Here is a 17,265-nt window from a genome sequence, read left to right on the forward strand (position 1 = left end):
CAAGCTCCTGCAGGGCTGGAGACATCTGTTGCCAGGTATCAGGGTTTACTCTGAGGCCAGCTGCAGTGGGAGTAAAGGTTGCTGTAGGCCCACTCTTGTATGAATGTGCAGCAGAAGCAGAAGCAGGCCTAGGTTGACTAAGGCCTGAGGCAGCATAAACAGGTTGAGGCAGAAATGGGGCCTGCCTTTCTGGTGACCAATCCCTCTTGACAAGGCCTCCACGGTACCCAACTGGGGAGCTTGCAAATCCCTGGCTTGGAACATCACTTGCGCAGGGAGAGGCGAGGCAATTCTAGGTGTCAGAATGGCTGCCTCAAGCCTCTGCTCCAAAGCCTTAATCCTTCTCTCTGCCTCCTTGAGGGATGTAGAGGAAGGCTTAGATTTTTCCTTTGGCTTTGGTTTGCCCTTATCCTTGGGCACGCTGGGGGAGGAGATTTTATCAGGAATTTTATCCTCCATTACTTACTATTAACAGTTGTTAGAATCAACAAAGATCTGGAGAGTCAGAGAAATAACGGTCTTCACAATAACTCTCGCAAAATGGTGACTAATCACCTCAGAAATCCACGCATGCGCCCTGCAGCCTAAATCCGGCTTGCCGATTGGCCAGTAGCATCAGAGCAATGGCGGGCGCGCGAAAAGGACTCCAAAAATGGCGGATCGCCAAATCACCTCTCGCTTCCTTCGGGGCTTTCACTAACCCCAATAGAGGAAGCAATGCCATAGTCCTGTGTTTAATAGCCTTCTTCGCCGAGCAGAGCGGCTTTCAAGGCGTCCAGGAACGGCAATTTAACGCGGCGGCGGCGGCGGCGGCTTTCCCTGTCACCGCCGAACAGCTGAGAGGCGCTGGCACCGCGCCAGGATTCTTCGCGCTCTCAGAAGCCGCTCTTCGAAGCCGCTACACAGACCATCCAGTGAGGGGGCCGGACCCCCTCACCTTCGGCCGCCAGCCAGGTTTGGCCACTGAGGCCAGTGACCCCAGGCTGGGTCGCTCCCCGGTCAGAATTGTACCCACGGAGGGAAGGGAAACTCGGGGAGAAAACCGGTGGGGGTGGTGTCCACGGAGGACAGAGACCCCTTGAAGAAAAAACTCCTCTTCAATCTGTATTCCCTGGAGAAAGGAAGAGAAGAAAACAACATTAAAAAGGTTATTCATTTATTTATACATATTCTTATTTACATAACACTACTATTATGTAGAGGAAGAAAACTCCAGTCTCTACTCTTAGACTGAGTTTTTAAAACTGAGGTATTGGGGGCTGCTAAGGGGCGGTAGCTACCTCGCATTTAAATATTTAAATTAACTCAGTCTCTACCAATAGGATTGGTAATTACCCCATGTTGGACTCTCCTTCCCAGTGCAGTGGAGAATAACTTTGGGTTATTAAAAGCAGTTTTACTATACAACAGAAGAAACGGAAAAAACTGGATTTCAAAAGCACAGAAATTTGTATCTCCTGCCAAACAGTCTTAGTTACAAGTCCTAATTTAAGCGATGAGATGCAACCATGCTTTGGACTGAAAATGCTGCTGAAACTGCTTTTCAAAAGAATTTATATTTTAAGCAGCAAAAAAAGTCTTGGTGTGAAAAAGCAAGCTGCCTTGTCAACTCATTCTCTGGCCTTAGCCCTTCACTTGCCACAATGCCTTTGGTCTCAAATCAGATAAGACAGACCAGCAGGAGGCCAGGCAGACAAAGAAAGAAAGGAGCCAGGCAGGGTGGAGAAATGACAAGACAGTTCAGGGATAAGCTGGCTGAGTCACCTTAAGGTGGAGGAACCTATGGATGTGTGTGAACATAGTTCATTTCTGCAAATTTGCGTTTTTGACTGGGTGAGTCTTTGGGTTGAGCCGTATACTAAGCGTGCATTAGGGGAACACAAATCGTGTGTTCAGGGACCGCCTTGTGCCGCACGAATCCCAGCGGCCAGTTAGGTCCCACAGAGTGGGTCTTCTCCGGGTCCGGTCAACTAAACAATGTTGCTTGGCAGGACCCAGGGGAAGAGCCTTCTCTGTGGCGGCCCCGGCCCTCTGGAACCAACTCCCCCCAGAGATTAGAATTGCCCCCACCCTCCTTGCCTTTCGTAAGCTACTTAAAACCCACCTCTGCCGCCAGGCACGGGGGAATTAAGATTTCTTCTCCCCCTAGGGTATACTGTCTATGATTGCTGTAAGCCGCCCCGAGTTTTCAGAGAGGGGCGGCATATAAATCCAATGAAACTTGAAACTTGAAACGTGTGGAGTCTCTTGCATTATTTGGGGGACATCATTTATCGGGTTTTTTAGCAGCTGTATAGAAAAAGCATGCAATTTACTCAGCATCTGCACTGCTTTATTGATCTACAAAACAGCCATTCACTGGACTACTTATTACAATCAGAAGAACGGAAATAGAAATGGCTCTAAGGCTGAGTTTCAAAGTTGAAAAAATCAATGAAATGCCATCTATTCTGCAAATGGTAAAGTGGGATTATGGCATTACAATACATGCAGGCTAATATAAAGTAAATAAGAAACTGTTAATGATCCATATCAATATAAAGCTGATAATAAACTATCATTCATTCATTCATTCATTCATTCATTCATTCATTCAATTTTTATGCAGCCCTTCTCCTTAGACTCAGGGCGGCTTACAACATGTTAGCCATAGCACTTTTTAACAGAGCCAGCATATTGCCCCCACAATCCAGGTCCTCATTTTACCCACCTCAGAAAGATGGAAGGCTAAGTCAACCTTGAGACGATGATGAGATTTGAATTGCTGACCTACAGATCTACAGTCAGCTTCAGTGGCCTGCAGTACAGCACTCTACCTGCTGCGCCACCCCAGCTCATCATTCCAATGGCAAGGAGTAAAGTAATTCATGCTTATTTTCTTAGTGAGCATAATACGGGTGAAGACTGTTCTGATCACATCCTTGTATGGGTAAAGGTTTATTATCATTTAAAGAAAAAAAAGCAAATTATCTTTAGAGCCTATTAACTATGACTTCAGAAAAATAGGAGGGAAGATCAAGAACAGAGGTGTCAAACTCACGTCACGACAGCATATTGCGACTTACTACCCTTTGTTTAACCGGGTGCGGGTGTGGCCAGCATGTGACGCATCCAGTTTATGGGCCACAAGTTTGACAGTTCTGACCTAGAAGATGGATTTATTCTATTTCCTTCCCCCTGCATCTACAGTATATGTATATAACATCTCTCTCACTGGACTTTATCCTCTAATGAAGAGGACATGAACCACAAAATTGTGACCAGAAACTGATCGGCAACACTCCGCGGCCTGCACTGGTTGCCGATCAGTTTCCGGTCACAATTCAAAGTGTTGGTAATGACCTATAAATCCCTACATGGCATCAGGCCAGAATACCTTCGGGACCGTCTTCTGCCGCACGAATCCCAGCATCCAATAAGGTCCCACAGAGTCGGCCTTGTCCGCGTCCAGTCGACTAAACAATGTCATCTGGCAGGACCCAGGGGAAGAGCCTTCTCTGTGGTGGCCCCAGCCCTCTGGAATCAACTCTCCCCGGAGATTAGAACCGCCCCCACCTTCCTTGCCTTTGGTAAGCTACTCAAAACCCACCTATGTCGCCAGGCATGAGGTAACTGAGTTGCCCCTAGGCTATGCTAAGGCTATGGTAGAATTGTGTATGGTCTGTCTGAGTTGTATGGTTTTAATCATGGGTTTTTAATGGGTTTTTAATATATTGGATTTGTGACATTGTATTCTGTTGTGAGCCACTCCGAATCCTCGGAGAGGGGCGGCATACAAATCTAATTAATAATAATAATAATAATAATAATAATAATAATAATAATAATAATAATAATAACAACAACAATAATATAAGATGCTTCAAGAATCCTTGTTCTGTTTTTAGTTTTTCAGCTATATTAGAGGAAAACTATTGAACTTAAGAACTGAGACCAATTGCTGAAACCCACTTGAATTTTTATGATCGTGTTTTGTTTTGTATTGTTTTACAAAAATCTCTAAATCTTTATTATTATTATTATTATTATTATTATTATTATTATTATTATTATTATTATTATTTATTAAATTTGTATGCCGCCCCTCTCCATAGACTCAACGGAGTATAGTATAGTAACTTGACAATACAAAAATTCAACGGCGAAGAAATCAGCTTCTAAAGTAATAGTCAATTCTGGGACTCTTTTTTTGACATTACAACTGAAAGACATACATAGATTTACTTATCCCTCTACTGTCACTTCAGCTTTTTTGATTTTCACAATCTGAATTAGAAGGTATTGTTTTTCCTCTATTCTTCTCCATAGCTAAGTCACTGATCTGGAAATCTTCATCAATCTACAGCAATTGGCCAAAAATATACCAGTACATTCAAATTTATTTTAGCCTGTTCTGCACTAAAGGACATGTCCAACAAAGTTTAATTGAATTCTTTCAGATTGACTTAGTCCATTAAACTACAGCTAAAAGCAGCCTCAGGACACTTACACGTCTCAAATTCAAGGGCATTTAGTACTGAAATTAAAAGTAGCCAGTGCTAGACAGAATTCTTGCTCTTCAAGGTGAGATTTCTAATGACTTGAAATATCTGCATACTCAATTCAGTAAGTAAGGTTTCAGAAAACTCAGATTAATAAAACAGGGGCTGGCAACTTATGCAAATAGCATTCCCTTAGAGCAGGGGTGTCAAACTGGCGGCCCGGGGGCCAGATGTGTCACACACTGGCCTCCATCCCCCGTTTAGCAATACATCACATGATGGTGTGATGCCACACCATTGCCCTAGAGATTCAGATTGTCATGATCTTTCACAAGGCATGGAAGACATGGAAGTTTTCTTCAAGATTTAGGTCAGGAGGTTAGCTGGATTCTGTAGTTACCGTTATGTTTTTTTATGAACAGGGACACTATTCATCCTTGGGCCCTGGGCTTATGGTTTTCAAGTTTTTAAATCTTGTACGCGTGTCACTTAGATGTGAGACGGGCAGTCATATAAATAGAAACATAGAAGACTGACGGCAGAAAAAGACCTCATGGTCCATCTACTCTGCCCTTATACTATTTCCTGTATTTTATCTTAGGATGGATATATGTTTATCCCAGGCATGTTTAAATTCAGTTACTGTGGATTTACCAACCACGTCTGCTGGAAGTTTGTTCCAAGGATCTACTACTCTTTCAGTGAAATAATATTTTCTCACGTTGCTTTTGATCTTTCCCCCAACTAACTTCAGATTGTGTCCCCTTGTTCTTGTGTTCACTTTCCTATTAAAAACACTTCCCCCCTGAACCTTATTTAACCCTTTAACATATTTAAATGTTCCGATCATGTCCCCCCTTTTCCTTCTGTCCTCCAGACTATACAGATTGAGTTCATGAAGTCTTTCCTGATACGTTTTATGCTTAAGACCTTCCACCATTCTTGTAGCCCGTCTTTGGACCCGTTCAATTTTGTCAATATCTTTTTGTAGGTGAGGTCTCCAGAATTGAACACAGTATTCCAAATGTGGTCTCACCAGCGCTCTATATAAGGGGATCACAATCTCCCTCTTCCTGCTTGTTATACTTCTAGCTATGCAGCCAAGCATCCTAATAAATCATAACCTGCACATAATCCTAAAATCTCTTCTTCAGTCTCCAAAACACAGCGTTCTAGAGCCTACACCACATTTTAAACCCAGGATAAAGTTCACCCATTTTCAAAAAAAGAAGACCCACGCTGCAGCTCTTGGAAACTGCAAAACACATTTGGTTGTGTAGCTGTGTGCTTCCACAATAAAGGATGTGGTGTGGCAAGGCTTTTTTGAGAAACACAAAGTTCATAACATATCTACCAAAGAAAAGATTTCACAGGAATTTAATATTTGGCTTCTGCCATCTTAGAACAACCTCAGTCTTATTGTTAGATATATGCATATACTGTATGTGTGCTTGCGAGTATCACATACATGCAAACACGTTTACCTTAATCTCTATTCTCAATTTGTGAATTTTGACTCAGGGCAATACTGGAACCTTTCATGTAACATTTTTTACAAAAATAAAACGCAGATTCGTTAGCAAATATTTTGGATTACAAAAAGTGGACTGGTGTTTCGAAAACAGAAACGGTTTCTTGTAATAATATACTCAAAATAGAATCTTAAAAATCCTCAGATATGTAAGCATCTGCAGAAAAGAGCCTGTTTTGCCAGAAGAACAAGTAAAACTTGTGTTTGTTCAGTTGCTGTTGAAGCTGCATTGAGATCAAACAGGGGAGGACAGAAAAAAGGGAACAGCGAGCATTTATGAAAACTTCTCAGTTCTGATAGAGTGATTCAGCAGGACATCAAGAATTAATGCCAAATGGGAAAGCTGTTTTACTTCAGATCCAAGTGCCAGTATGGTCTTTTAATAACTTGATATGAAAAACCTCCTTTTCTCTATGACTGAATTAATCTTGCCAATGATTGTGCAGTAACTTTGTGCAGTAACATTGAAAAGGTTTGGAAACGGAAAAAGTTTTACATCTTTGTTCATTTTACCTAACAATAGTCTGGAGAGAGATTTAATCTTTATTACTATTTAAACCCTAGGTATCATGATGATCAGAAACTTTAAGGGGAAATACAGACCATCTTACAATTTATCTTCTGAATGCTAACCTTTAGTGCTAGCTATATAAAACATCCCTGGAAGAAAATAAATATTAGTATCTGTCATGTTTAGTTTTCCACTCAGCTACAAGGTCGACCACAAGGGAAAATGCACATTTTAACAAACAATGAAGAATGTACTTGGCAAAACAAATTCTAACATAACTTACAGTTGGGAGACAAATAAGGAAGCTGCAACACAAATAGCTTAAACGTCACAGGAAAGATTAATATCCATATAAATGTTTATTACTACAACCAGTCAATTTGTTAAACTGGATTCTTAGTCAGACTTTGAATTTTAACTATATTATCACTGCATGCAAATCACTGCAAAAGACCTGATCTGTCTGAACAACGTAGTTTTACATTTCAGTATCTTTCTACATTACAGACTCCACACATTATAGGGAGCTGTAGACTTAAAAGTCATAGTCTTTATGCATGAATCATACCATACAATTGTTGCTTCTTCTTTTTAAAGATTTCAAAATTTGTGGGCTAAAACAAAATTGGCCAAAATGAAGCCAGCCCTACCATTTTGACATTTTAAACCTCGTAAATCATTGGAGGATTATTTCCATGTTACTTTTCAGTTACAGCCTTCGGCTTTTATTGACAGACATAATTTCTGTCCTTCATTCCCCTGTTACAAATAGGGCAATATTCCATTAAAGGTAGTCCACATTTAGTAGATACAATTCAGACCAGCAACTCTGCAACTAAGCAAAAGATTGAGTTATGATGTCATTTTCCATTTGGTCATTAAACAAACCATCATGGATTATTAAGCAAGACATCAGGTGACCATGACTAGTGATTTTACTGCTGGCTTCTCCATTGACCTGTTAGAAACTGGTTGTTAAGTGCACAAATAGCAATCAAATTATCATGGGACACTGCAACAGTCATAAATGTGAGGACTGATTGCAAAAGATTTAGAAAAATAAAAGAAACAGTGATAGAGAGCGCTCAGGCAGTAATAGTCCTAGCCTGGAAGGGTGCGACAAAATGGACGATACAAAATTGGTATCGGTACATGGTGGATCATATTCCGTTTGAGATCATGGATAAAAGGATGGATTTGGCCAATGAAACTAATCTGCGGGAACTGATGGGACGATGGTAAGAGGGCATGTGGTTAGTAGAATTCGAGAACAAGGTATAAAGAATAAATTAGAATTACTTTATAATACATAAATAGATATACAGTGTTCCCTCGATTTTCATGGGTTCGAACTTCGCGAAAAGTCTATACCACGGTTTTTCAAAAATATTAATTAAAAAATACTTTGCTGTTTTTTTCCCTATACCACGGTTTTTCCCACCCAATGACTTCATATGTCATCGCCAAACTTTCATCTGCCTTTAATAAATATTTTTTAAAATAAACTTTAATAAATAAACATGGTGAGTAATAATCTAAATGGTTGCTAAGGGAATGGGAAATTGCAATTCAGGGGTTTAAAGTGTTACGGGAAGGCTTGTGATACTGTTCATAGCCAAAAATGCTGTATTTACTTCCGCATCTCTACTTCGCGGAAATTCAACTTTCACGGGCGGTCTCGGAACGCATCCCCCACGAAAATCGAGGGAACACTGTACAGTGATACTTTGTCTTACGAACTTAATTGGTTCTGGGACGAGGTTTGTAAGGTGAAAAGTTTGTAAGACGAAACAATGTTTCCCATAGGAATCAATGGAAAAGCAATTAATGCGTGCAAGCTCAAAACTCACCCCTTTTGCCAGCAGAAGCACCCGTTTTTGCGCTGCTGGGTTTCCCCTGAGGTTCCCCCCTCCATGGGAAACCCCACCTCCGGACTTCCATGTTTTTGTGATGCTGCAGGGGAATCCCAGCAGCATCGCAAAAACATGGAAGTCCTCAAAACCCCACCTCCGGACTTCTGTGTTTTTGTGATGCTGTGATTTCGCTGAGGCTCCCCTCGCTGGGAAACCCCACCTCCGGACTTCCATTGCCAGCGAAGTGCCCGTTTTTGTGCTGCTGGGATTCCCCTGCAGCATCGCAAAAACACGGAAGTCCAGAGGTGGTGTTTCCCATGGAGGGGAGCCTCGGGGGAATCCCAGCAACGCAAAAACGGGCAACAGAAGTCCAGAGGCGGGGCATCCCAGTGGCGGCGGCTTGGGTTTGTAAGGTGGAAATAGTTTGGAAGAAGAGGCAAAAAAATCTTAAACCCGGGGTTTGTATCTCGAAAAGTTTGTATGACAAGGAGTTTGTAAGACGAGGTATCACTGTATTGCTCTTGAGTTAAAATGATTCAGTATATAGAAAATATGCCCCCATATTTGTGGAGGGGTATGTTGTTTGGTGGTGGGCTCTTTGAACACTGAGCACATTGTTATGAGTTGTGTGAATGTTTTATTAATATATATTGTTATTATAAAAATCAATTAAATAATTAAATAATAAAGGATTGATTGCAAAAGTAATTTTACAGTACCATCATAACTTTGAACCATCACTAAATATAGTCATTAAGTGAGGTATGTCTATAGTACAATCCCACAATCAATCCTATATGACCAATACAACAAATGTGGAAAGTATCTACTGTGTTACGACTGGAATATAATCAACCATATATCCACAGAAAAGCAAACAATTTTTTAAAAAGGAAAATAAGCAGAAACAACCTATGCCCTAATCAAGATAATACTAAATGTGTAACAGTTCAACTATTTCAGGGGTGTCAAGCTCAAGACCCATGGACCAAATCCGGCCTATGGGGTGCTTAGATCTCGCCCATGGGGTCGCCCTGCAAACAGCTAAAGACTGGTCCACGTGGTGCCTCTAGCAGCAAAAACAGAGCTTAGGAGGGCTGCACATGGTCCTCCCGAGCTCAATTTTCAACTGCGATGACATCCTGCAACCCTCTACCAACAAAAACGTCCACATCCACCCTGGCCACACACACCCTGACCACGCCCGCCCCCCCCAGCCCATCTGAGGTCAAACACAACTCTGGTGCAGCCTTCCATGAAATAAAACCCTATATTATTGTATACATAATTTGCTTTTTAAAAACCTCTTTAAGAAATGAGCTTTATGGAAGACTTACAATAAAGGATATAGGAAGAGGTTATCGCAACAGTACCCAGATTCTATGTCTATACTGACAGCATAAGCCATTCACTTCACCCTGAACATCTATCATCATGCACCTTCTAAAGCAACCAAGAGTTTCAAATACTTTTATTCTGCAAGCTATCTTACATTTCCAACAAGCTTTCAGATATGCGACCCATTTGACTTTGGTAAGCCAGGACTTTTTGTCAACTGGATCCTGAGATTATTTTCTGTAAATTATTTTTCTAAAAGATTTGCGGATATTTTGAGGGTTGCTTATTTTGCCTATTCCCCCCCACCCACCCAAAGTCTCTTAGTGTGCATTTAAGAGCACAAGGCAGCTTGACATTTTAGTGCCACCTTCTGGGAAAATAGAAGAATGAAACAGAAATAATGGTCCGTTTCTAAAGTCTATACTGCAGACACATGTTCAATACTATTTGAGGAAAGCAATGAACTCCCATTTGTATCTTGTTGGATTAGTGCAAAGGGGGGAAAAAATCTGAAACCAGGAATTCCTACTCATGGGGGTAGGGAAAACAACAATGATTCAGCAGCTAGCCCAGTGATGGCGAAACTTTTTTTCCTTGGGTGCTGAAAGAGCATGTATGCACGCTATCATGCATGCGCAAGTGCCCACATCCACAATCAAATGTCTGGGGAGGGTGAAAACAGCTTCGACCCCCCCCAAAGGCTCTCTACATGGGGCTACCTTTAAAGAGTGTTCAGAAACTCCAGATCATGCAGAATGCGGCCGCGAGAGCTATCGTGGGGCTCCCTAGATTCGCCCACATCTCGTCAACACTCCGCAGCCTGCACTGGTTGCTGATTAGTTTCTGGTCACAATTTAAAGTGTTGGTAATGACCTATAAAGCCCTACATGACATCGGACCAGAATGCCTTCAGAATCGTCTTCTGCCGCATGAATCCCAGCGACCGATTAGGTCCCACAGAGTTGGCCTTCTCTGGATCGCGTTGACTAAACAATGTCGTCTGGTGGGCCCCAGAAGAACCTTCTCTGTGGCGGCCCCGGCCCTCTGGAATCAACTCCCCCCGGAGATCAGGACCGCTCCCACCCTCCTTGCCTTTCGTAAATTACTGAAGACCCACCTATGTCGTCAGGCATGGGGAAACTGAGCCTCTGGGTTTATATTATTTATGTATGGTATGTGTTGTATGGTTTTAATAATGGCTTTTTAGATGTTTTTTAAATGTATTACATTTGTTTACATTGTTGTTATTGTTGTGAGCCGCTCCAAGTCTCCAGAGAGGGGCAGCATACAAATCTAATAAATTTAATTAAATTTAATTTAATTGTGGAGACCGGAAAACGGGCTGTTTCCTAACTTCTGGTGGGCCCGGTAGGTTCATGCATCACCCTTCCCAGGCTCCAAAGGCTTCCCTTGAGCCAGGGGAGGGTAAAAATGCCCTCCCCTGAGGCTCTTTGGAAGCCAAAATTGCCCTCCCAGAGCCTCTGTGCAAGCCTAAAATCAGCTGGCCAAGCACACACATGCATGTTGGAACTGAGCTAGGGCAACGGCTCAAGTGTCAGCAGATATGGCTCTGTGCGCCACCTGGTTCTAAGTGTCACTTGTGCCATTGGTTTGCCATAATTGACCTAGCCCATCCATGCTATTATCATGCTAATCTGCTTCCTAGACTTAGTTCAAATATAGACTCTTGGACTACACAGTGTTAGCAGTTAGATTTAACATTTAGACTTATATACCGCTTCACGGTGCTTTACAGCCCTCTCTAAGCAGTTGAAAGAGAGTAAGCATATTGCCCCCAACAATCTGGATCCTCATTTTACCGACCTTGGATGGATGGAAGGTTGAGTCAACCTTGAGCCTACTGAGATTGGATCTGCCAAACTGCTGGCAGCCAGTGATCAGCACAAGTAGCTTGCAGTACTGCACTCTAACCACTGCACCATCGGGGCTCTTGTGTTGGTGCACTACAGGTGCAACACAAAAATCAAATAGAGCCGGGGTGGTGCAGCAGGTAGAGTGCTGTACTGCAGGCCACTGAAGCTGACTGTAGATCTGAAGGTCAGCGGTTCAAATCTCATCACCGGCTCAAGGTTGACTCAGCCTTCCATCCTTCAGAGGTGGGTAAAATGAAGACCCGGATTGTGGGGGAAATATGCTGGCTCTGTTAAAAAGTGCTATTGCTAACATGTTGTAAGCCGCCCTGAGTCTAAGGAGAAGGGCGGCATAAAAATTGAATAAATAAAATAAATAAATAAACAAACAAACTGAAATACCCTTGTGCACTGACATGATTCTCCAGGACAAACCTAGTGACCTTTAAGAACTTTTCTCCAATTCTACAAGCTGAGAACATTTTGTTCTCCAAACTACAAATTTCGCTCATGCACTGTTTCTTTTAATACCAAACTTGGCATCTCTGCAGAGTTTCTACAGAAAAATGCAGAGGTTTTTCCAATATATACTGAGTTTTGTTTCTATTGTCACAGGCCCCCGAACGTTCAGGACAAAATCTTAAAGATCTGGATACATACGGCATACACACTATTAGCAACTGAGAATTACCTATGATAACTCTGTCTCAGCCACCATCTCTCTAAACATATGCAAAATGAAGAACCACGCACCATCATGGACTCTGCCACCTGATGTCACATAAGCCCTACAGGAATTTCCAGGATCCAGAAACCAACTCTTAGACTTTCTGACCACATAGCTGAAAAGTCTAACATGGTCCATTCCTATTCATTCCTAAGTGTTAGACTAGGTATCATCCGAAATTTATTGGATCAAGAGCTACTAGGAGCTGCTGCTTTGCTCTTTCAATAACCACATCGAAGTTATTATCTATATCGACATTAACTTACCAACCTAGTGTTCGGAAACTTCAGATCGTGCAGAATGCAGCTGCGAGAGCAATCATGGGCTTTCCCAAAAATGCCCATGTCACACCAACACTCCGCAGTCTGCACTGGTTGCCGATCAATTTCCGGTCACAATTCAAAGTGTTAGTCATCACCTATAAAGCCCTTCATGGCACCGGACCAGGGTATCTACGAGACCGCCTGCTGCTGCACGAATGCCAGCAACCGGTAAGGTCCCACAGAGTGGGCCTTCTCCGGGTCCCGTCAACAAAACAATGTCGTTTGGCGGGCCCCAGGGGAAGAGCCTTCTCTGTGGCAGCCCCGGCCCTCTGGAACCAACTCCCCCCGGAGATTAGAATTGCCCCCACCCTCCTCGCCTTTCGTAAGCTCCTTAAAACCCACCTCTGCCGTCAGGCATGGGGGAACTGAGATATTCCTTCCCCCTAGGCCTTTACAATTTATGCATGGTATGTTTGTTTGTATGTATGTTTGGTTTTACAAATAAGGGTTTTTTAACTGTTTTAGTATTGGATTTACATGCTGTTTTGTACTAGTGTTGTTAGCCGCCCCGAGTCTACGGAGAGGGGCGGCATACAAATGCAATTAATAATAATAATAATAATAATAATAATAATAATAATAATAATAACAACAACAACAACAACAATAACAATAACCTAAGTAAAATTTAATAAAAAGAGTTACAACCAACTATTCCCTTATCCCAATGAACAAGAGCTGTCTAGGAAGACTTTTCTCAACCACAGTAATATTTGGTACTGAGAACATCTAAGAGAAGTACATTCCATAGTAAGAAGCAAAGTAAGGGGAAAGCCTCTTCTGGGTACCCAGAAAATAAGCTAGGCAAACTTTTGAGAGAGCCTTTTTTGGTTGATCTTAATGTCAAGAAAACATCAGCATGAGGGAGACACTTCCTGAAATTGTCAGATCGTCAGCTGTTTGAACCTTTAAAACGCAAAACTAAATCTTCTGAGGTTTCCCAAGCTAAGGAAACCCTCAGTGTTGGCGAAGGGTAAGGCAAATGAAAAGAGAAAAAGATATGAGGACTTGTGAAAAGGGACTCCCCCCGCTGCGGATAAGATGAAGGAACAACCTGCAAAATGAGTCAGGATTAACTTGCATTCTGGATGCTTTCCAAATGACAACTCCCAAGATTCTTCATAAGAAAACTAGTAATTAAAAGGTTAAATTAGCACCAACATTGTATTTATTCATGCAAAAGCTGTGGGTGGGGATATATTAACCCTCCCTAACATACAAGCATATATGCATGTATATAAACATATACTGTATACACCTTCTCTAAATATACTGACTTTATAAAAACGCGCTTCAACATTATGTTGATCAGTTTTCAGCATATATTAATATCTCTACATAAATAAACAGAAAAGTCTTACAGAATGAATGAACGATTCATTTTGTCTAGGCTTCCAAATGTCAGAGGGCTTCATTCATATAGATCAGTGGTTCTCAACCTGGAGGTCAGGACCCCTTTTGGGGTCGAACGACCATTTCACAGGGGTCGCCTAAGACCGTGGGAAAAGACAAATTTCCCATAGTGTTGGGAACAAAGCTTCTATTCTGGTGCCTTGGAACATATTTTTACAAGCCGACCAACCAGGTGTTTACAGTGGGAGTGTCCCTCTGACCATCCTGTCAATCAGTTTAAAGCTCTGTTGGGAAAACAGGCACCAGACTTATGGTTGGGTGTCACCACTACATGAGGAACTGTATTAAGGGGTGGCCACATTAGAAAGGTTGAGAACCACTGATATAGATCTTTTACAAATACTCCGATTCATAAAATAGGCACACTGCGAAGAAAAGACTTACCTTTAAATAGGACCCATAATATTTGGTGACATATGGACTGTCACACTGACTGAGTACGGTTATTTCTTGCTGTATATCTTCTATTTCATCTTCAGCTTCTTCAAGATCAATAATTTTTATAGCAACCACTTTCTGTGTTCGATTGTCAATGCCTTTAAAAACTTCACCAAATGAACCTTTGCCAATCTTCTCCAGTTTTGTAAAGAGTTCTTCTGGATCTGCCTTCAAATTCTGAAAGAAATATTTCAATGAACATCATAAATAAAGCTGAGGTTACTGGATTTTTTTATTCTTCCACTTAAAAGGGAAGAAATTCCAGAAACAAGTAATATAAAGGATTCAAAACAAAGGACCCATGAAAAATAAAGCAAAGGTACAAGAAAAATTAGATCTGCTTTTTAAAAATTATAGGATTACTGTATATTTGGGGGTTTGCAAAACTGAAAGGTTTGAATAAACAACCAGGATATTGGTAAAAAAGAAAACAAAATTGGACGGAGAAGTGAGGGACAAAGTTAGGAAAGACAAGAGTATATGACAATGATAGCTAATCTTTTACGAACTGAGTGCTCAAAACGTATGTGTGCGTGCGCAAATGCACGCCCGAGCCCCAAAATCAATGTCCGCAAATACCGGCACAAGCCCCCGTGCATATACATACGCCCCACACATACACGCCCCTTGCACACGCCCCCTGCCTCACACCCACATATTTACAGGAGACCCGAAGACCAGCTGGCTGGTGGGAGGCGCGCACACATGTGCGGTGGAGCTGAACGGAGGCAACGGTTCACATGTCATCAGAAAGGGTGGTGTGTGACACCTCTGGCATGCATGTCATAGGTTCGTCATTACGGGTATATGATTTTCTGTTTTGGCTATTATCTCTGCAACTATTTTGAAGACTAAGCTTTGCACACTATTTATTAAACATTTGCCACCTATTCCATCAATTTAAAATTCGACCTACAAACATGATAGCATACTTCAACTTCCTTTTTCAATCAGCCGCTAAAATAACAACAAAAATCCAGTTTCATACTGTAGAGTCTGATATTTAATATAATGGTGCTGTGATAAATCTCTTTATTATAAACAAAAGGGAGCAGATTTCATACTGTAGAGTCTGATATTAAATATAATGGTGCTGTGATAAATCTTTTTATTATAAACAAAAGGGAGCAGATGGATCACAGCCAAGTATAATTTAAACATTACACAAAGTTAACGCCGTTATTGAAATTCCATTATTACTTAATATTAAAACACCATCCATATTTGGATGGGTTACAGATCTTCACAGGTAACAGCCATAAACTGAAATAGTGGGAAAAGATGAAGAAGGCAGCTCAAGCAATTGTCACTCTGGAAGAGTTTGCCACAGAATTGATTCACATGATCAGCTACTGGAAGATATATTTCAATTTTTATTTTCAATATTTTGCATAGGCACAGAATGAATATATTTGATTTATAATAAAAAGTACCTAAGGAGTTTACCTCTAGTTTGGCTGATGTCAAGAAAATCTAAGTAGGATGGAGACACCATGAAGTCCCTATGGCAGAGGTCCCCAAACTTGGCAACTTTAAGACCTTTGGACTTCAACTCCCAGAATTCTATGCTGGCTGGAGAATTCTGGGAGTTAAAGTCCACAAGCCTTAAAGTTATCAAGACCTTATCCCTAAGGTTTTGATGGTGAAACTTTAAAAAAAGCACTTCCTGGAAGTAGCAATGGTAAACCATTATTGTCAAAATAATAAGTTGATCATATTTATGAAATCAGAAAGAATCGGTTCACACACTGAGAAAGTATTTTCCTTCTATGGTTCTGTGCCATGAAGACTGAGAAATCTACGGATCTCTTCTCAGGAAAATGTATTTAAATCGTAGACCTAGGCAGTATTTCCAAAGGAAACCTAGCACGACCTAGCAAATACACAATATTGTGTGCGATGGGAGCCCAAATTTTTTCTTGGCGATTGCTGAGTTTTGAATTTTTTGGCTGAAGGAGAATGGGCATGGCGCCACTGCATTGACTGATGTTTGCTCTTTGGAGTATAGTGATAAGCCCAAGTTTCATCTCCTGTCACTATACAGTTGAGCAAACCTCACCTTCAATCTCAAAACGGTAATGAAATTCTCGTGTGACACTGACTCTGCCGATTTTTTGTGCTTAGGTATCTTGGGCACCCATCGCAGCAGCATTCATGCCCTTAGCATCCAGGTAGCGTAATACAGCGCGCACTTCGCACTTGGAGGAAAACGGAATGAGGACGCTCATCTCTAACCATCACTACAACCCCAGTCGATGATCTACTGACCACTGGCACTGCTCATTCTTTTCCGCTGGCTTTCCGCTACACGATTACCAACGTCCGCCACAAACATTCCCCACGAGAGCTACATGCCGTGTAACCTTACTTTCCGGATAACCCTCGTAGTTTCACCCAGTGGAAAAACATAGAAGGTTGGCTTCAGGAGCCACAAGTAGGAAGTGTGAAGCAATCCAATGCCAACCGCAGTGTTCCCCTTTCCACTTTGGGCCTTACCCATTGGGCTGGCACTCTTATTGGTACCATGCTACTGGGCCAGGCTGGGTAGACATTGTAGGAAATGTTTATCAGGGATGCTAGAGCATCATGGTGGCCCCAGGTCCAAAAAGGAGACAGGAAAGGCAATGAGGCAAACCTTGGGGGAGAAGGCAGCTGGGTGAATGAATTATTATTATTATTATTATTTATTAAATTTGTATGCCGCCCCTCTCCGTAGACTCGGGGCGGCTCACAATGCTTGCTAATGCTTCCTGGGCGCCAAGGTTGTTTATTTATTTAT

General features: G+C 41.8%; 1 protein-coding gene across 1 annotated transcript in view; it reads right to left on the bottom strand.

Moving 5' to 3' along the window:
• Positions 1–17,265, bottom strand: part of STK24 (serine/threonine kinase 24) — a 53,396-nt gene that overhangs the window by 25,904 nt on the left and 10,227 nt on the right. Inside the window, exon 2 of the mRNA XM_070751208.1 lies at positions 14,433–14,663. Coding sequence (XP_070607309.1) covers positions 14,433–14,663 — 231 coding nt within the window. The remainder of the gene's footprint in view (positions 1–14,432; positions 14,664–17,265) is intronic.

This window comes from Erythrolamprus reginae, chromosome 4 (assembly GCF_031021105.1).
Source record: "Erythrolamprus reginae isolate rEryReg1 chromosome 4, rEryReg1.hap1, whole genome shotgun sequence".
NCBI lineage: Eukaryota > Metazoa > Chordata > Lepidosauria > Squamata > Dipsadidae > Erythrolamprus > Erythrolamprus reginae.